General features: G+C 37.0%; 1 protein-coding gene across 5 annotated transcripts in view; it reads right to left on the reverse strand.

Annotated features, from left to right (window-relative positions):
- The window catches only part of LOC135215410 (unconventional myosin-IXb-like), a 433,647-nt gene that overhangs the window by 196,145 nt on the left and 214,577 nt on the right, over positions 1-22,925 (reverse strand). For 3 of the 5 annotated variants that reach the window (XM_064250018.1, XM_064250017.1, XM_064250016.1), the window contains exon 1: positions 13,207-14,144. The exons of the other annotated variants lie outside the window; for them this stretch is intronic. In XM_064250018.1, the coding sequence (XP_064106088.1) occupies positions 13,207-13,297 (91 nt within the window). In that variant the 5' untranslated portion in view covers positions 13,298-14,144. Of the gene's footprint in view, positions 1-13,206; positions 14,145-22,925 lie in introns of those variants that run through there. 5 annotated transcript variants of the gene reach the window in all.

Genomic DNA, 22,925 nt, shown 5'->3' on the forward strand with positions numbered 1-22,925 from the left:
TCGGAATGCGCCCGTACTGTTCTGTTCTTTTTGCTGCCGCTGCTGCTGCTGCTGCTGCTGCATGGCTTCTCTGGGTAAAGGAAATAGAGTCAAAGTCAACCACTGTTTGAGTTCAACTTATATGAAAAAGAAGCACCTGTTTATTCGCAGAATAAACATCCAGAGGTCAAAAGTTTATGATAAAAGAGTAAAGTGTAACACTTCCTGGAAACATTTGGAAGAAATATGAAAATGTGCAAAGATTAAGAGTGAAGATCACTATATACAGTGGCATATAAATCTCTCCCTTAGATATTTAATGCCTATTCTTTGGCACCTAGCTAAAGAATTGCTAATCCTTGACGTAGGGATTAATTACAAGAAATAACTGCGGGTACCTGGAATGCATAACAACGAAATATGGCCAAAGACCGCCCTAATGTCTTCCGAGGAAGACATACGAGACCACCCACTCAGAAGGGAGGACGACCCACCGACCGATCCAGGGTCTTCAGGGGTCCCAAGATCTTGCCCTGAATTACACCTAAATCGCCAGTACGCTCGTAACCTCCTTTCGAGAGAGAGAGAGAGAGAGAGAGAGAGATGAGAGAAGAGAGAGAGAGAGATGATTTTCTCTACTTTCAGAATCTATTGTATATAAACGGGGTTTTTTTTTTTTTTTTCTTTTCGACCCCCCATTACACTTCCTTCGTACTCCTGTTCTATTTATTCTTTAAGAAGATACACTAAATATATCCTGCTCGATATAAATATATACAAGCATGCATGTCAGGAAGTACGAAGGCAGAAAACCAGCGAATGCACCTTCACAAAGACAGCCATTAAAAGTCAAATGCAACGATTCATCAACCGCCCTCAATAACGAAGTTGAGGCAAAGAGGAAAGGATACGACGTAACAGGGGAGAGAACTGCTATTAAAACGAAGAGGAAGCGAAGGAAATTTGTATGCATGGGGGTCTGGGGGAGGGGGTTTGAGTCCCACTTCCTTTACCTTCCATCCTCTTTTTCTCACCTCCATCAAGCCCGGACTACAGTAGGGGATTGGGCTGCTCTCAAATCGCTTGAAGGGCGAGGAAGTAATCCAAAGACGCCCATGGCCGAACGCACGACCTTGGTTCGCAAATGGGCCGTGAGAGTGGACATTAAATAAGGAATAATTACACCCAAAGCCAAGTACAGAAGAATAAATTTCTTATTCTCACGGCGACACAGTTCAAAAGGTTAATTATTACATCCTGCCCTCGGGAAAAAGTGGAGACCTCTTCTGCTTTGACTCCAACAATTATCTGTAACAACATACGTATGTATGTGAGTATAAAAAGACATAAGATTGTTTTTCAGTAACCGAAATGATATAATTTCACACAAATTAACAGCCTCTAAGGCAAACCACAAGCTCCGCTAATTACATCAGACGGCAAAAATCAAAGCGCTGAAACGTGAATGAAACTAGGCATGGATCTGGTGATTACATTCGCAAAGAACAGCGTTCGGCCGAGCATAATCACTCGCTAAGCTATGCTATTGGCATAATTTCCCAAATTGCGTTTCCTCTACTGAATACCAGGAAGCTTGGTGTTTCTAAATTAAATAAAAAGAGACGGCTTCTACGTTAAAAAAAAAAAAAAAAAAAAAAAAATCAAAACCCAATGTCTACTAATATTAATGATCTGGAAGGTTCGTCAGTTCACGAGATAAAAATTATACTAATCAAGACGCTAACAGACGTGATTACACACACACACACACACACACACACACACACACACACACACACACACACATATATATATAATATATATATATATATATATATATATTAATATATCTGATGTGTATATATATATGTATATATATTATGATATTAGATATATATATATATATATATATATATATATATATATATATATATATCACTCATTTAAACTACAAATGTCCTTTAATATCTAACTTGCTCTACCTCGGAATTATATTTTCATGTATGTTAGTCGAAGGGGAATTTTTTAGTTGATAAGAAATTCGTCGGTTCATGGGCTCGAACCACGGAACCAAGAATTCAAGACGTCTCGTGATAGCCATGTGGGTAAAGAGCTTCACTATACGTCATGAATTCTTGGTTCCGTCGTTCGAGCCCACGAGCTGACGAATTTATTATCAGCTAAAAAATTTCCCTTCAGTTACCATACAAATATGAAAATATATTAATTCAGAGGTAGAAGCAAATTAGATATTAAAGGACATTTATAGTTTAATACGTGTGATATAATTTTTATATATATATATAAAATTTATCTATCTATATAAAATATAATATCATTATAATATATATATAAATAATATATATATATGTAGTAGATGTATGTACTGAGGAATATACTACAAATAATGACATTTGTCCAACAGCACCCATACACACACTAACAAACTTCATGAGGACACCATGTTCTTCTTCGGCTCTCGCACACATCAAGTAGCGCAATTATCTTGAGTCATACACTGGTTATGCCAGGCAACTCTAATACTCCTTTTAACCCGATGACCCTTCACGCAATGGCGACCCGTTTGTCTTCGCTCCCTGAGGTGGGTCGCTGGCGTTGATGAATGAAGAAGGAACCTCCAGAGACGGAGGAGAGACGCTCTGAAGTTCGCGAACACTTCATAGAGTCAAAATTTCTCTTGCGCAATCGATCCTTATATACAATGCATACATAGAATATGGAATATAGGCCAAATCCCTTGCAAAAACTGTGATAAAGTCTATTAAAGACAAACCGGTAAATCTCTTTCACAACGACTCAAACAGCACCAATATTCTGTGAGAACTGGACTAATATCGAATGCACTATTCGTACTTATCAGAGATTTAGATCATCCTCTTAACTGGAGTCAAGCAAGAGCCTTAATCCCATGTAATGACACAGTTAAAAGGAATATCACTGAATCTTGTTTCACCAAGTCAAATAATGGAAATGTTCTAAATTTAAGTCTTGATTTATTTAAACTTGATGCATTCATAATGAAAAAAGTTGTAGATAAATATAAGCAACAAAATTAATATATTCAGTTATTACATATTTTGGACTGTATGGATGCGTCGTAGTCTCTGTTAAGGTTAAATCTATGATTAAGTTTGTGGCCGTGCGATATCTGATAATCCTGGATTATCTCTTTGGTTTTTACCCTTTTGACAATTAACCATCTGATATTCTTGATCATTTTGTTTTTCAGATAACTTTCTTTCCAACTGTATTTCATTCGTCCCTTGACAATGTCTCAGTGAAGGCGAAAGCGCTTGGATTTCTGCCTATCATTTACCTGTGGTATTCTCTTATATATGTATGTATGTATACGTGGTGAATATATAAATTAAGGCAAATTCCACATGCGTCACCCACTTAGCATCCAGGCCAAAAGTATAATAAATGAGAAGAAAAGTCGTCGCTACAGTATTCCATTGTATTCTCTTCCGCCGACAGCAGTTTCAGCCTTTCACTCAAGGCCTTCAATCAGGACTAAAATCGCTACAATAGATTCAGAATGAAACTACACCCCAATGTATAGTGTAGCATAGTCAATGAGTAAAAAAAAAAAAAAAAAAAAAAAAAAAAAAAAAAAAAAAAAAAAAAAAAAAAACAACAAAAACAACAACAACATCAAAACAATGGGGCAGGCTGCTGCTGCTGCAATGTAATGCCCACCATTTCAGTGACCACGAGCAGATTAGAGGCTGGTGAGCAATTTCTGTCTATAGTGACGTCTAGAGGTAGCTTCTTGCCATGTACATCCACAAAATCCTGGTAAATGGCACCATGTTGTAAAGGATTGTCATTGTGTGCACAGTATAGCTTACAATAGAGGCTTTAAAATACTTCTCCCAAACACTTGAATTAGTAAACCACTTTCGTCCTCATTCTTTTGGATCCCCAAGGGCAGTGCTGTTCCTCATCACGAGGTTAGTTACCAGCTTTGGGTGACTGCAGACTTAAGTGAAGCTCTCGCGAGGTGTTTCCAGTGTTCCACTTTTGGTGGTGATTCTCCAAAGGGCATCTGTTTCCTATTTGTAAGCCGTCCTTTGATTAGCTTTTTGATAACCTGTTGAAATTTTCCCTCAGCTTTCTTCCTAGTTTCGGGGCTTGAGTCTGGTACTCATTTTTCTTCCTTATCATGTATTCCATCATAGTCCTCAATGGAGAGATTTCTACGTATGTCAGTAAGATAGGACCTTTCTGATGTAGGCACCAGTGACGGACCTTTTGCATGGATTAGGGCACGTTTCTCATGCATTAAGGCAACGGCCCACATTTACAGCTCTTGTTCGTAAATATTAAATACTGGGCTTCTCTTTCAACGACATCAAGGAAGGAAAGGTCTCCTTTGTACTGGCCGCAACTGTTAAGTTTGTCATGGTTATAATTGGGTCTATTAATAAAAAAAAATCAATAAATGCATGCAACACTAGATTGAATAATGAATGCATGCCCCTAATAGGTATGTAAGGCATGCATTGCTTAATATTTCAGGTTTAGCAGACACTCATATTTCTATGCGATTTCATACATGAGCAGAAGACAGTATAATACGGGATTTACTGTGTCAGTGGTGAACGCATTTCACAATGGTAAACAACTTTTACTTTCTGTTTCATTACCAAGATCCCTTACAACAACTACCACTATCACTACTTGCCCTTATATTACATATCACAAAATGGACTACTTTTCTCGCTCGATGAACTGATAATCTTGAAGTATCGCCGTTTCGCAAACACTAAATTACCACGTTAAATATCACTTAGTTTATTCGGTTATCAAACGCTCTACTGAAGCCACAAGGAGCCCGCTCCTTCAATTTTTCTATTTCTCGTTTATTCTTTGAAGAAGCTCAATTCTGAGACCCGGGTTTGTAATACTACCCCTCTTCTTCTCCCAAGCCCAATGCGATCTCGGGGAAGAGGGGGGGCGTGGCTCCATGACCATATGACATCTGCAGACACGCTGCTGGGGAGAGAACGAATGATCCTGAAAGCTGGAAGTACATTTTGTCTATTCGCAGAGTTAAGGGAAGAAAGAAAGAAAGAAAAAAAAAAACAAGATGTGGACGTAATATTTGGAGCTGTGGTAACCTAAAGGAAGTCCAACCAGCCACTTTTAAGTGGTCCAACACTGCTAATTTAAAGTCAATATGGCTGAGTTGTCTGTGAATGAACGCACTTGTACATGCACATACACACACAGATACAGACTTGTCCGTTACACGACACCATAACGCAGGAAGTGGATAGATGGGCAGTCCTACAAATGGGGGCAGGAGTCTGAGGAAGAATGAGTGAGGTCTGTTGGCGGTGTGGCGAAAGGGGGAGGGGGGGGGGAGAAGAAGGATAGGCAGAGGGGGAGGGGGGTAGGAGGGAAGGGGATGTTGTTGTTGAGTGTTTAGCTGCTGCTGCAAACCTGATCCCTCGAAAACTCTGGCCAGAAGACTTCATACTCAGACAAGAAGACATCACCACCAGCTTCTTCTCCGTGAGGAAGTAGTAGTATTTTATTGAATGTTAATGTGGAAAACCTGAAATGAAGAAGCCGTGTAACAATTCAAGAGAATTCCTGAACGAATGACGGATCAAGAACCAATGACGAACACTTCAAATATGTATTATCATTCAGACAGAACTTTTGAAAAATAGTGTATTCAAGTACCCAGCTGAGTGTAAATATAATATATATATATATATATATACATATAAATATATATATATATATATATATACTATATATATATATATATATATATATATATACTATATATATATGGCCAAAGCCGGACGACCTATCACTAAAGGACAGAATGATGCGAAGCACAAAAAGAAGCTCTGCTAGTTACCTAGCCTCAGCTTAAAAAAAAAATAATGATGAAAAAAAGGTCCTCTTCTCTAAGTTTTTGATTCCTTCAGAAAAGAAAGGCGGCTGCTGTTGAAACGCTACCAGACACGGTGATGGTCTCGGGTCTGACAACCTGCAACCACTCTACCCAGCTACCAGTTTACCAAAAGACCCGTTTATCACCACTAGGGAAGACCGCTTGCGTGCACCTGCGGTTCATGCTGGTGGCAATATGAGACTCTTGCTCTGGAGAGAGAGAGAGAGAGAGAGAGAGAGCCCTTACCCTTACACCCTTACACCCTTACAGTTCGTTCGGGTTGCCCCAGGTCCCTCAGTGTGAGGCGCCTCTAATGTCTACCAGAGAGTTGCTAGTACATCTTCCGGTATATTTTGCATCTTCCAATCTTGGATGGTCTGGGATGCAGTTTAGATATTTGTCGAGCTTATTCTTAAACACATCTACGCTACTCCTGATATATTCCTCAGATGAGCTGGCAAACGCATTGAATAGACGTCTGCATTATCGATGCTGGTGCGTAGTGGATTAATGTTCTGTGTGCTTTCCTTATTTTTCCTGGTATAGTTTTGGGCACTATTAATCTACCTCTGCTTGCTCTTTCTGATATTTTTAGTTCCATGATATTTTCTGTTATTCCTTCTATCTGTTTCCATGCCTGAATTATCATGTAGCGTTCTCTTCTCCTTTCTAGACTATATAATTTTAAGGATTGTAGTCTTTCCCAGTAGTCTAGGTCCTTAACTTCTTCTATTCTAGCTGTAAAGGACCTTTGTACACTCTTCATGTGCAATATCCTTTTGATAGTGTGGGGTACCATATCATATTGCAATATTCAAGTGGACTACGAACATATGTTTTATAAAGCATAAATCATTGTTCAGCTTTCTTGTTTTGAAGTGCCGTAACAACATTCCATTTTTGCTTTACATTTTGCCAACAGAATGGCTATTTGATCATTGCATAACATGTTCCTATCTTCATCATCACACCAAGGTCTTTAACTGCTTCCTTATTTGTGATTGTCTTCATATTAGGTCCCCTATATGCATATAGCTTTCCTTCTCTGTCTCCATAATTTATTGATTCAAATTTATCAGAGTTAAATACCCATCCTATTTACCTCTGCCCAATCATATACTTTGTTAAGGTCTCTTTGTAGAGCGTTCCTATCTTCATCACAAGTAATATTCTCCTACTTATTCTTGTGTCATCAGCGAAAACTACTCACTACCGAATCCTTAACATCACTGTCTATGTCTTCAATCATAATAACAAACAATATTGCAGCTAGCACCGTACCTTGTGGCACACCGGATATTACCTTGGTTTCATCCGATTTCTCATCGTTTGCAATAACTATCTGTTTTCTGTTGTGTAAAAATTCTTTTAACCATCTTCCTACTTTATCTACGATATTGTGTTTTCTAATTTTCTTTGCTAATATATTATGGTCTACTTTGTCAAAAGCTTTTGCAAAGTCTAGATAAACCACATCTGTTTCATTTCCGCTTTTATATTTTTGAATATGTTCTCACGGTGGACTAACAGTTGGGTTGTGTACTTTTTCCGGGTACGAAACCGTGTTGTCCTATATTAAACAAATTATTTTTTTGTTTTATTAAATGTTTCATAATATTTCTCTTCATTACCCTTTCATACACTTTCATAATATGTGATGTTAGACTCACAGACCTATAATTACTTGCCTCTAGTCTTGATCCACTTTTGAAAGTAGGGGTGCGAGAGTATATGCTAATTTGTGACTCATCATAAATCTTGCCTGTATCTACACTTTGTCTTAATAATATTGCAATTGGCTTTGCGATAGAATGAACTACTTTCTTTAACAAAATAGCAGGGACTCCATCCGGCCTGCAGCAGCTCCATTTTTAATTTCATTAATTGCCTGCACAATATCAGCTTCATTAATTCGTATGACAGCTAAATATTCACTATTTTCGTCCCTTACTTCTATATATTATCTTCATTATCTATTATGGGGAATGAATTCTCTCTTATATCGTTCTGCCAGTATGTTGCAAATTTTCTTTTTTCATTCGTTAATCTCCCTTCAATTCTCAGAGGGCCCTATTTCTATTCTTCTTTTATTCATCTTCTTCGCATATGAGTATAATAGTTTGGGGTTTTGCTTGATATTTAATAGGGTTTTTTCTTCCAAGTCCCGTTTTTCATTTTCATTTCTTTTGATTGTATAATCTTTTGTTCTGCATTTTCTATCTTACTTTTTCGTTCTATAAATACTTAAATTTCCCATGCATTTTTTCTTTTGCAAGACCTTTTTTCCACTTTCTGATTTTCTGGAACAAGATCCTTCTGTCTCTTGGTATGCATGAATGATGTTTACTTTTCTTCTTCGGTATATATTTACCACTATTTTCTCCAATATTTTTATATAATATCTCCGTATTTACCCTTATGTCATCACTTACGAAAATGTTATCCCAATCTTTGTTTAATTCTTCATTAATTTCTGACCATTTTTATATTTTTTACTGTAGAAGTTGTATTTTCCATATCCTTCCCACTTTTTCATTTCTTGCTTATCTCTATTTTCACTTGCTTTGGAATGAACTGTTAGTTCTATGACATTATGATTCTGAAATCCTCGCATTATAAACTATTATTTCTTTAACATAATTCATCTCGTTCACAAATACTAGGTCTAAAAAGTATTTTCCTTTCTTGTTGGCAGGTGGTTTATTTATTTGTTGAATGTTGTATTCTAGTAGCATATCTAATAGCTTTTCCAAATTGCTCTTATCTTCTGCACTACTATTACTCTCTTTTTTATATGTATAAGTACAACCACAGTCTCCTATTCGTTCTTTCCATTCTACGAAAGGAAATTTGAAGTCACCAGATAGGAGAATAGTCCAGTCCTTGTGATTTCTACATATATCATCCAATTTTTCAATTATTAAGTCAAACTCTTTAGTATTAGGAGGTCTATATATTACTATGTTCATCAATTTTTCAGATTCAAATTCTACCGCTATTAGTTCACATTCTGAGTTACTATATTTCTCATATATTTTTCCTTGTTTTTTGTCTTTCCCATATATTGCGGTTCCCCCTTGATTCCTATTTTTTCTATCTGATCTATAAGTTTGGAACCCTTTTATTTGATCATCATTCCCAGTCTCTTGGGAATACCAGAGAGAGAGAGAGAGAGAGAGAGAGAGAGAGAGAGAGAGAGAGAGAGAGAGAGAGAGAGAGAGAGAGAGAGCAACGTTACTAGTTTCAACATAGGTCTGTTTTGCTTGTCACCAAGACCGTATTTGATCGAAAGAATGGGTTTTGCAAAAGTATTGCACTGTCAAGCCTTTCATCTCAATACGCAATACCCTTCTGAACTCTGGTTCATCATTCCTTAAGGATCCTATAAAGCCGGTCTACTTTGTAGACCCGAGAAAAATTCAAAATATTCACGAGAAAATATCAACAGTCAGTAAGGTTCTAATTATGTCTTCTAACCTACTCTGTAAGACTCCCATAAAATCATAATGAAATACGAAACTGAAGCAAAATGAGCCATTTTAGCCTCAAATCCCCTGGAAATGTTCAAACACAAGTTCACACTTTGCTGAAGTTTGCAAAAATGCAAAAATAGACTTGAGATCGTGCCGTTGAACTCGGGGAGAAATATGTAGGCAAACAAATGGTTTGAAAAATTCAAACCTTAAGAAACAGTACGAGCCCGGCTTTCAAAACTGTAACAATCGAAATTTAAAACAAACAACCCCAAGCACTAAAGTATGTGAACAAAATCGGCAATTTCAACTTTCCATAAATGGAAAACAATTGACAAAGTATATCTTCAACATACAAGTATCAGTGGTAAGCCACAGAAAGAGTAACACAACACACATAAAAACCAAGGGTAAGTTTAAGTGTGAGGTAAGGAAGAGAGAGAGAGAGAGAGAGAGAGAGAGAGAGAGAGAGAGAGAGAGAGAGAGAGAGAGAGAGAGAGAATCACATCCGGATTTATTTATATAGAAATATATTTAATAATTCCAAGAGTTCGCGTTTTACATTAAACAGTGAGAACCAGCGAACCGTAGAAATGAAAAAAATGAAACAGGTTTATAGAATAGAAACATAGGAAAGAAAGGAATTAGGTTTTCTGTCGTTTATATTCCAACGCTTCCAGTCTTTTTCTCTCACAGCACGAGAGAGAGAGAGAGAGAGAGAGAGAGAGAGAGAGAGAGAGAGAGAGAGAAATGTTACGGAGATGCACCTGTTGATGCGTTTTGACCTGTGGAGAACTTAGAACAGGTGTTGAGCGCTGGAACTCAGGAAACAGGTGTTTACCTGATTTAAATCCCCGATAGCATCATTCCGGATACAGGTGAGGCAATTAAAAAAGGACCGTAAAAGGAAGATGAAGCAGGAAATTGAATTTTAAAACACGAGAGAGAGAGAGAGAGAGAGAGAGAGAGAGAGAGAGAGAGAGAGAGAGAGAGAGAGCATTCACTTTAGATTTTAATCATATACCTACCATTTCATCCATTTATTTATTTATTTGTTTTTCTTTTTAATAAGTGATCTTTTTTTTGCCTGAATATTCCCCTTTACCTTCTGTTCCTTCTTTCTAATGAACACCATATTCTTCGGAAGCTTGAAGCGTGTTCCTTATGAATAGGGTTCATTTTCTGAATAACAAAAATAATATATACATATTGTGTGTATACAACACACACACTCATATATATATATATATATATATATATATATATATATATATATATTATATATATATTACACACACACACAACACACACGTATACGTGTATGTATGCCATAGACCTAGCATCTTCATTACACAATAATGGCTGATCTGACCCCCTGAAGGGTAAAACGTGCATGGAGATTATACATACATACAAACATACATACATACATACACACACACACACACACACACATATATATATATATATATATATATATATATATATATATATATATATTATATATATATGTGTGTGTGTGTGTGTGTGTGTGTGTGTGTGTTGAAACTTGGGCGCCTTTATTACCTATAAAAAGTTAATTATTACATAATATCGACTATCCCATGACCAACAGAACGTGATATTACACTAACAATAATAGATACAACACAATTACAAGTATATCCAAGGAGCAGTTCTAGGATATTTTCAGTGTCACGGGTCAAATGTGAAAATATCTATTTACCATAGTAATATAGTAAAAAAAAAAAACGTACAATAAATATCTGTAGTTGTAAGAAAAATCCTGTCCATTTCGATTTCAATTATTTTTTTTTTACTATATTGTTTTTCGATTACCTCCGAAAATAACCGGGCTGCCATAAAACTAAGAGGATTAGCTGCCATAAAACCAGTTTCAGATAATGTCAACAGTAACAGATTCAGAAGCAAGATAAACCATGCACACAAACACAGACACACTACAATTTCACGCGATTTCTTTTCTACCTCTTGATCATAAAATAGACTTGACGAATACAATCTACAGCAAATTCAGAAACATTTACAGAAATATGTTTCCATTACTCCCTCTTCCTCCACTGAACATTTTACACCGACGCGGTCTCAAAACAGAAACATGCCAAGCACCAAACACGTGTGTGTGAATGAGAAGTAAGAAGAGGATTTTGGGAGGGAGGGATGGGGGCAGGGTGCTGTCATCCAGGTGTCCTAATAGATCTCTTCCGCCGTCGTAGGGAAAAAAAATCACCTTAAGGTCTTGCTTGAAAACCACAGTGCCAAGAGGTCAATGGTGCAATATCATCATCTCATATCATTAAGTCACAAACCACGTCCTATTTTCGAGGGGGAGCCAGAAGCCAGCTGGTTTAATCTGCCACTTGGTAACAGAGAAAGATATATATATATATAGATATATATATATATATATATATATATATATATATATATATATATATATATATATAATATATAGATAGATATATACATATATATATATATATATATATATATATATATATATATATATATATATATATATATATATATATACAAATTCTATGAAAGATTATTTGAATTTCGACTTAGCTGCTTACAAACAAACTATCTCACTAACCAAACCGACTTTAGAGAACCACTCAAAGCAGAGAAAACATTTACCACTTGATAACAGGGTAAGAGAAATATAATATAATATAATATCAATATAATATAATAATATATATTGTATGTATGTATGTATATATGTATATATATATATATATATATATATATATATATATATATATATATATATATATATACAAATATATATACAAATTCTATGGAAGATTATTTGAACTTCGACTTAGCTGCTTACAAACAAACTAACAAACAAAACCGACTTTGGAGAACCACTCAAAGCAGAGAAAGCATTCACGATTAAAACGCTTTGCCATCGTGGAGAAACGAGTCACAAGTAACAGTGCACAGCCGATGTGGTATGAGCGTGGAAAATACCTGCATGGAACCCTCACGATTCCAATGATGTAAGAGTAAAACTCTCTCTCTCTCTCTCTCTCTCTCTCTCTCTCTCTCTCTCTCTCTCTCTCTCTCTCTCTTCTACGCCATAAAATGAGGCTCGCGAGGAAACAAACAATAGGATGGCGAACTCTATTATCATTCTACACCCACGTGGTGGTGGGAGTAGACTTTCAGGGTGAAAAAGTAATGATTATATATAATAAAACGTTTACTTGGATTAATCCTGGTTGATATTCATCGATGAATAACAAAATCTGTCTCATTAATAAAAAGTAAAACTGCACTCTATATCAGATAATGTATTTTAGGAATTATAGATATTCATCATAAAGATAAAGCTTCCACATTAATTTCATCTAGGAAAAAATGGCTTTTGAACTGGAGGTTAAAACCACTCAGGCTAAAATTTAAAAGTCTGATACCAACGGCATTATCAAGTACCCGTGGCCATTTCTTTATTTAATCTTTCCTAACCCTTGGGTATTAAAGAGTACTCTACCACTATCATTAGCAGCTGCAACTTTATAGCATCAAGCTACCAGACACACACACACACACAGTAGTTCGAGAGCTTCCTATTAAGTGGCTGTCAATCATGGGGCTTCGTGAGCAGCTCCGCCTCGTAATCAAAGCATCGTTCGTGTCTCAACCAGTTTCGTACCGACGATTATTTAGACCCCCGAGGACACGAGAGGAGGCCACACCATAAAGTTAGGCGGACTTACTTTGCTTCCTACCGGAGGCAAAAGTGAGATATTGCTGTGAAGGTTTGGGGGGAGGGGTAGGTTGACTTACCTTGAAGTTTCTTTTCGGTTTCCCAGAATTTCTGCAACTCTGTGAAGTACTTGTCGAGTATGAACACCTTGGAGAGCCCTAGCGTTGCCATCCTAGCTGGCCGTGATGGGTGGGCTGCCCCAGGGGAGCGTATAGCCGCCACCTTTGATCATAGGGCAGCTCTCGGGAATAGGTCCTTCCAAGCACATCGGGGGCAACACCAACCAACCTCGGAGGTTTGGGGTTTGTCGTGTTTTTCCCCTTTCCTCCTCCCCTCCTCCTTCTCCTCCTCCTCCTCCTCCTCCTCCACCTGACACTCCTCTCCACAACTCCACCACCGACCCCAAACCACACTCCAGTAGCTATTTGTCAGTGAGCTGGTTATGCCCGCCACTACTCACTACCCAACTTCGCTACCCGTCTCCTCCTCCAAACACACGCACACTCACTCACTTGGCTCCTCCTCCACACGCAATGGGGCCGTGGTCACTCACTCTTGGCTCTTATCTATCAGGCGTTTCTCTCTTTTCTTTTCCTCTCCCTTTGTGGCCCGAGACACACACAAACACACGGACAGTCCGCCTCTGCCTGAAGGAATGACCAATTTAGAGCGGCGTGACAGTCATCAACGATTTTCTCTTTAATTCCACACAATGCTGACACCAAAACAAACTCTTCGCCGAAGGCCGCTGCTGCTGCACAAGAAGAAGACAAGGAGAGAAGAAGAAAGGACTGTTACGTATATGGCACAAGAATGAGCAGTGATCCTCGAAGACCTTCCTCCCCAGTGGGCTTCCTATGATACCACTACATTTCCGCAAACCATCGTCACCACAGGCACGACCAACGGGTTCTGGGGTAAAGGCAAATCACTAAGAATTTCCGGAATCATGGCGGGTATGGACGACTCCGTGATGTCCCTCCATCTCGCACACTGTTCACCTCATCACTGAGCCGCAGGAGGAAGACCAGGACCAGGAGAGCGACGAGACCAGGTGAGGAGGAGGAGGAGGAGGAGGAGGAGGAGGAGCAGCAGCCGCGGCGGCAACCAGCCTCCCGAACGCCACACCTGACCACAGAGGGCAGCACCGCGCCAGTCACGTGGTACCCGCTAACGCTCGTTCATTGGCTACACACCGCAAACCGTATCTACCTTTAGCGATTTTAAGTAAACATTCCAACTACGTAATACTCGGCATTACCGTCCTCATCGGTGATTATGCGAGGGAACGGCTGGGATCCTCCGCTACCAGGCTACGCGGGCATCCAGGAGGAGCTGTAGAGCATTTCCAGCCTCATATCCATCACAGAAGTAAGTCCCAAAGGAAAAGAAAAAAATCTTGGTGGCAACTGGTTTTGAAGTCTCTCAACGTGCCGAAGAAACGAAGGAGAGGAAGAAGAAAGCGAAGAAAGGGGAGGGCTGAGTGGTTGGGTCCCGCACACAGAATAACACGGACAAGCCACCACCATTAACACTACCACCCTCATCACCATCAGAATCAGCATCATAATCATCATCATCATCATCATCAGCATCCCTAAGGGTATATGTTGACCATCCTACCGTCCTGCTCCTCATATTCTTCTCGGCTTCCTAAAGGACGCGAACGGACATTCTCTCCTCCTCCTCCTCCTCTTCCTCGTCCTCAAAGGACACCAGCAACGCACCATTGTTCTCAAAAGAAGACAATTTTCGAGATAATACGAATTTGTCACGATGCAAATCATCCGGACATAATCTGATCATATTGTCATCCCCGACGGCCGAGATGTCATTCATTCCACAGGCAGCGCAAGGGAAACTCACTCTTCCATCCATTGCAAGGGAGTTGACTTGTGCGTGGCAACAACGAGGTCCGGATACGATAGCAGACAGTAGATACTTGAAGAAGTGGTCTGAAGGGTAAGCCAACCCTCTAACCTCTGTCGAATATAATACGCATGGGGAAGAAAGGGGATCGACTTGCGGAGTGGACCACTTCATTGGCAACTTGATTTGATAATCAAAAGAGACGGGGGGGGGGGGGGGGGTGTGAGACGGGGGGGGGGGGGGGGGGGGGGGGTGTGTCAAAGCATGATGGAGATGGGAAGGACTCCTGTGGGGATTGGACGTCAGCACAAACTATCTTACGTAACTTACCTACTTATCAACACGACCCGTTGGAGGATTACTGCTCACAGTTCTCATTGTTTTTTTTTCTTTTTTCTTTTTATTTAACGCCAGAATGGGTTTTAATCCTAGAGCAATCCGTTACATATACTAAGAAGCGTTGCGTTATGTCATATATAACAGAGAGAAATAAAAATTATGAGAAAGGAAAACAAAACAAGACAGGAAGGTAAAGTTGTAATAATTTCGTAACGGAAGAACTAAAATAAACTCTACGACTTTTTACGCCACGTTTCATTATGTAATGTAGGAGGGCGTATACTAACCTTGAATCAATCTTTCATGCAACTTCCAGTGATTAAATGAGAACGACCTTAACAGGTCGACAGAGAAGTCAAGAATTAGCCCCTTTCTTTTCTTCCAATTACATTCCATTTTCTTTCGGTCCCCACTACTTTCTCACTCTATCTCTATTTCTCCCTTTTCTCTCATTTTATTCATCTTTCTCTTTTATTGAAGCTCTTCTTTATCACTAATATCAATCTTTCTCTGTATATCTCCCTGCCTCCTCAATTATTTTTCTTTCGCTCTTTTCCGCCAGTGCACCCGATTTTTCATCACCTAATAAACCACATCTATTCCTCCTTTTCTGACAAAAATGTTACATCTGTCAGCGAAAGTATAGTCAGCCAGAGACACGATTACAACAGTGCTGGGAAACAAGTTAGTAAAAGAGAGACACAGGCAGAGAGACGAGGAAAGATATAATAGGGCCACTTCTTCACTGACGTCAGAAGCAAAGGTCACAGATTATACGTGGCGTTGAACAAAGGCTTTTCTCATCAGAAGGCATTCTGACGTCAAAGGTGGCCAGTAAGCTTCATTCGTACGATTAGGTAAATAGAAAAACCAGTCTACATACACTAGCTCCATTCGTACCATTATATAAACAGAAAAAAACAGTCAACGTGCACTAGCTTCATTCGTACTATTAGGTGAACAGAAAAAAACAGTCAACATGCACTAGCTCCATTCCTACTATTAGGCGAACAGAAAAAACCAGTCAACATGCATTAGCTCCATTCCTACTATTAGGCGAACAGAAAAAACCAGTCAACATGCACTAGCTTCATTCTTACCATTAGGCGAACAGAAAAAAATAGTCAACATGCACTAGCTTCATTCGTACCATTAGGGGAACAGAAAAAAACCAGTCAAGATGCCCTAGCTTCTTTCGTACCATTAGTTGAAAAAAAAAAACAGTCAACATGCACTAGCTTCATTCGTATCATTAGGGGAACAGAAAAAAACCAGTCAAGATGCACTAGCTTCATTCGTACCATTAGGTGAAAAAAAAAAAGTCAACATGCACTAGCTTCATTCGTACCATTAGGGGAACAGAAAAAAACCAGTCAAGATGCACTAAGTCGATGACTCGACACCATCTTAGTCTATGGTTTCACTATAATTCTCAGACTTCCTGGATTTTGTTATCCTGCCTCGACCCCCCTCCCCCCCTCCCCCACTGTAATCTGTGACCTCTTAAGTTTATCGTAATATCCTTATAATTTTCTCGTGTCAATTATCAGTGACATTTTTCACTCTTTTTTTTTCTTCTTCTTTTTACTAACAATTCCGTTTCCTCTTCATCTTCTAATCTGATTCTGATTTCCAAGCTCAGTTTGTGCTTTTTGAAAACTAGCATGCATCCAAACAGAACCTATAATAGTATGTGTACATAAAACTTAGAAATAGTAAATGGTAACGAAAATTTCCTCAGGTCTTGTTATCACAACAGTCTCAATGTCTCAAACTATGAAAAAATTTTATTCACAATTCTCTCACATTTCTGCTTTGAAAATTTGTTAACCTGTCATGCACGAGTCATATTATTCTTGTGTATCCTATGATGAGTGGTATGAGATGGGACACTAGAGAAAAACCTCTTCTTGCACACAAGTCAAAACATTAGGACATTTCCAAGCGTCTCTTTAAATCAGTCGCTCTTGCCTGATTCATATCGAAGGACACATTTTAAGTTCATTTAAAAATTCCAGAATCACTTATAAGCGAGAATTATGCAAGAACAAGCACATTGTATTAAGTGTACTTCGCAAAAATTTTTCATGCCTCTAAATCGACCTCATACGAGAAACTGTCAAAGAAATTCTCCCTAATAAATTGTGTTTTTTCTGGAAGCAACAAAAAAAGGAAACTTACTTTGAATTCAATTCACAATAATAATGGTACAAAATCAGAGAGTACCAATCTTATTTTAACGATATCTGACGAAAAACTGACGAAATCCACACAAACTTTCAATTACTGAACATTTGTTTCAGCGACTTATGTGAAAACTTCTTGCGTATTACCAAAACTTATGTCTGGCTTTTTCTATTTTTTCTATTGGGTAAAGTTCACGCCAACCACTGCTGTTTTTTCCAATATGAAGACGAACATGAATTGATTATTTTCTTTGTGAAAAACATATCATATTAAAAATCTAAATAAAAGCTATGAAATGAGAAATTTCCCAACACGTCCAATCACCATTTGTAAGCCTTATTTTGATATATTAAAGGAACCACTAGAAGGTAACAAAACAGAATCAAATTGTTTTAAAACAAAATTCAGTAAATCACCTCCTATGCCTCAATGAAAGACACGGTCGAATCGTAAGAATTCCATGTACACGTCAAACATTGAAAAAAAATTACTCACGTAATTTTTCCCGTCTCCTAAGCCAACATTTCCTTACAAAAGAGCCCTAGTCACTAAGGAGAATCCACTAGCCCCCAGACGTTACGCCTGAAGAATAATTCGTCCAATAAGGACATCCTCGTCAAATGACTGGAAACGAATCACTGATCCGTGCGGAGCCAAATCATGAATACTAAACAGGTTATTGATCTATCGGAACAAGCGCATTTTGATGAAGTCGTTCCCTAGGGAATGTTCCCATACTAAGAGACCTTCCCCTAAGGTAAGGTAACTTACCTTTTCCCTCCCATACTTCACCACCCAATTACCCCCGCAGCAACACCTACAAAGTCACACTGCCTATCCCCCATTGGCAAACACTCCAGTCCAAAAGAATTCGGCTCTCCGGATACCTGATGTATGAGGGATCATTTAAGACTATTCTTATATATATAAATACGGCACTTTTCGTGTATTTTGCAGGTTTCTTAAGAGTCAATCGTAAAATCAATAGTTCAGTGTACGTTTCAGCAGGAAAAAAAATAATAACCAGTATAGCCACGTAGAAGTAAAGAAAAAATTAGGACTCTTATCCTAATATATATATTATATATATATATATATATATATATATATTTTTATATATATATATATATAACGTATATATATATATATATACGTATATATATATACTATATATCTATATATAGAATAAACTTGATAACGAAGTATATAAAACGTGATGCTATGTATAAATAAAGTTTTTTTGCCACGAAGGAAAAAATGAAAAAGCGAGATAGCCAAGTATTTTCGGTCCCGTTCGGACCCTTTACTCAGTAAAGGGTCCGAACAGGACCGAAAGTACTTGGCTATCTCGCTTTTTCATTTTTTCCTTCGTGGCAAAAAAAAAAAACTTTATATATATATATATATATTATATATATATAATATATATATATATATATAATTATAATATATAATATTTAACATACATAGCTACATATTATATATGTACATATATAATCGTATGAATATATATATTATATATATATACTAATTATAATATACATACATAGCTACATATTATATATGTACATATATATACGTATGAATGATATATATTATATATATTATATATATATATATATATATATATCACATCTAGTCGAAATGACCTGAACTCATCCAGTTTCCTTAACCTGTTAACAAAATAAATACTAAGATTTAAGTTTTTTAATTGGAAAACTAATAATTAGCACTTTAATGCACTTCTTATTCTCTGAGGTTCATCTTACACAATTTCAACTGTACTGAATATCACTTTTAATTATAATTGCATGTTCTTATTCCCTTTAAGGACACATTTCTTCATTCCACAATTGAAACACTGCGATTTGCTTTATGCCTTTATTTTATAAAGAATTGTATTAATTCTAGGAGTTGAAACAATACTTGCTCATTCACCTGAAGTTACAGCCATTATATACTTGCTTTACAATGATTGTTTTGTTTTTTTACAATACGGTTTGAACTTTAGGTTGAATTGTTGTAATTCGTTCTGAACAAAAATAAAAGTGTTAACGTCTAAATACAGCTATTCACTCAGCAGGAATATCTATATGAGATTGTTTCATGATGAAGAGAATAGAGAAGTAAAAATTTTGTCTATTGTCGGTAACTTACAATCTACCATGTTCTTTCAGCATAAAATTACGCTAGTTATCAATCTTTCCTAAAACAACACTAACAAAACTAAAACATCTGAATTCTAATCAAGATAAACAACTCCGTTCTCTCTCTCTCTCTCTCTCTCTCTCTCTCTCTCTCTCTCTCTCTCTCTCACACACACACACACACACAAACCCTCATAATCATCACGCATTCGCACGAATAATATCTAATTTAAGCGCGTACCCTTTATACTCCCTTTGCCATTCATCTCTGGGAGCCAGCCGCTCGCATGCAGCAGCCAGCGCCCCTAGTGGCCAAACCTCGCAAGATAAAAAGAGAGGGACGCTTGACATTAAACAGTGCCTCTTACTGTATGATTTACAGCCCTCCAAAGCTTAATCGGGACGACTATGAAATATATGATTACATATCATAGGTGATTCGTCTTCATAAATAACGCTAAAATTCAGGACGATCCTACAGCATGATTTCATCATTCAACATCCCACGCGGCGTCCCAGTAGTGTAATTATAAAAGGGTGTTTTCCAAACATCGTCTTTATCTGTCAGTGAACACATTATTTATATGGTGTGTATAAATAAATAAATAATATACATAGTGTGCATATATATATATATGATGTATGTATGTAGATATATATATATATATATATATATATATATATATATATATATATATACACACATATACACGTCAACACCAGATACAAACACTCAGCATCTTATGTTTACTGAAATCTGCTTTGACATGACAGTCATCGCCTGTTCCCCAGAAAGCATTTAACCTATATTTTATATTTTCAGGTATAAAATCACAATAACGCTCACAAAGGGAAGATAAATAATCCCAACAGCACTAACAAAGGAAAGATAAATATAGAGACAATACTAAGCAGGAATTTACCGTTTTTCAATAAGTTTGATAATATTAAAAGTATTCGCAAAACCGTTACCAACGGAAGTAAGTCGCCGTTTGTTTGTGCTCTAGTGTTAACCGTCATATTATGCATTATATATATATATTATATATATATATATATATATATATATATATATATATATATATATATATATATATAATATATATGTGTGTGTGCGTGTGTGTTTTAAGAACGTAAGTATACAAAGTATTTTCGTTATTTTAAAAACGTAACATGTCAATGCTACAAATGCACATGGACAATCATGTGCAAAGCTATCAATAGTAGTTATGGCAGCAGAAGTACAGAGGAATTATAAATATGCTTTCTTTTCACAACACTTAATTAAAAAAAGGTGAGGTGGCTACTAATGCGTTTTTAAGAAAAACTACTGCCATGGACCCAAGACTGCAAGTAGCAACACGAAGCTGGACTTACCTACTGGTATTAGGACTCTCAGGGTCTTTTTTTTTTTTTTTTTTTTTTTTTTTTTTTTTTTTTTGGGGGGGGGGGCGGGAGAGGTGGAAGGGGGTTGGGTTTACTATTCTTAAAGATAATTGTGAGAGTTCCCAATTCTGATATTAACACACCGAGTTCTATTTCCGAGGAGCTCGTTGGGCGCCCTGCCAAAAGTTCTGGATTACCATCTAGTTCGTGTTGAAGTCACTCGCCTTTGAGAGCCATTCCTATTCGTTCGTAATTTTTAAATGAGAGTTTATATTTACGAGTATACTACTGACATCAAACTATTTTTATTATAATTTTGCAACAGGCGATTCTGATACTCATCATTGGCAAAACACGGGGATAGTGGGTCTGTTCATCTTTGAGAGAAGAGCCTCTCGGGATGCATTTGAAGTTTTGTAATAAAAACTTTTTTTTGTGGATTTGGGGGGGCGGCTTACCTTAATCAACATGCAGTCTCCCTGAGAATGCTACGCAATTTGAGCCTCAAAGTTTATAAAAAGATACACTGCATTACTACCCTAAAGCAATTCACCTTGTAATTTCATAATTTATTTACATTTTTTATCTGTTTATTTTTTAATTTTTCAATTGATTTTTTTCGAAACCGATATGTTCTTTCTGTGTTTCCTATTACCATCTGCTATTTCTTTCAAATCAACATTATACTCTTTGGAAGCTTGAATTTATAGTAACTGGCCCCTGTGGGTTGTTTCATATGTACAGGGTTCATTTTCTGAATATTACTAATGATAACATTCTGGTCAATGCGTATCACAAAACATACCAAAGAACTACGCATTGTCTTTTTTTTTTCCTTATAGTAATTGCTGCCTTGATTAGCTGTAAAGGCAGAAGAAACACACCTCCTAAGACATTGTATATTGTCATTATTTTTAATGAAGGAGATTTCATATGGGAAGAATTTCAAGTAACTAATTCAGTTTTGATACCTCAGGTCATAATATGTTTATGGGAGATAAATATATAAACTTCATCAAGTATTCTTACTGTTTTATCATTCGAAAGGGAAGGCTAGGAAGGGTAACGTATTCAACGCACACACACCATATATATATATATATTATATATTATATATATATATATATATATATATATATATATATATAATATACATATATTATATATATATATATATATAATATATAATATATATATTATATATATAGTATACACATGATATAAATCTGTATATATAACATAACATATATATAAAATGAATTTAGTCCAGTACTATTCCTATCCTCCCCTTTTTTTGGATAACAATATTTTGGGAAACCTTCACCAAGCCAAATACTTGACAAGCCCTTTGAAGCTAAACTGCCTTTAACTGACGTCCTTCCTCCTGATATCTATCTCTAAGGTTCTCGTTCAGGGGAAATAAAAAAGTAAAAAAAAAAAAAAAAAAAAAAAAAAAGGATGCCAGACATTTTGAGCAGATGGTGCGGTGAAGACCCCGCGGGGTTTTTCCGTCATCCATTGCTTTCAACATGTCTGAGGTACTTTCTCTTAACCTCAGTAGGTTGTACCATTTTTCTTTTCAAGAGAGTATTATTCTACATGAGATGAAGTCATACGGTACTTCACGTGTTCTAAAAGATGGTAAATGTACAGACGACTGTAACGCCCATTTGCCATTATCTGTCCTTCCAGTATTATAAAATGGTGAAATTTTCTTCTAGGAACCTAATTCTTAATTTGCATACTTAGGCAGTCTGTATGTTACAAATAAATACCCATGTGCTACAGTTTTACAGCTGCTCTCTGAGAACACACTGTTTCAACCTAGACAACTTTAACATTGCAAAGGATTTTGATTTATTCATATGATT

This window comes from Macrobrachium nipponense, chromosome 5, assembly GCF_015104395.2.
Source record: "Macrobrachium nipponense isolate FS-2020 chromosome 5, ASM1510439v2, whole genome shotgun sequence".
In the NCBI taxonomy this organism is placed as follows: domain Eukaryota; kingdom Metazoa; phylum Arthropoda; class Malacostraca; order Decapoda; family Palaemonidae; genus Macrobrachium; species Macrobrachium nipponense.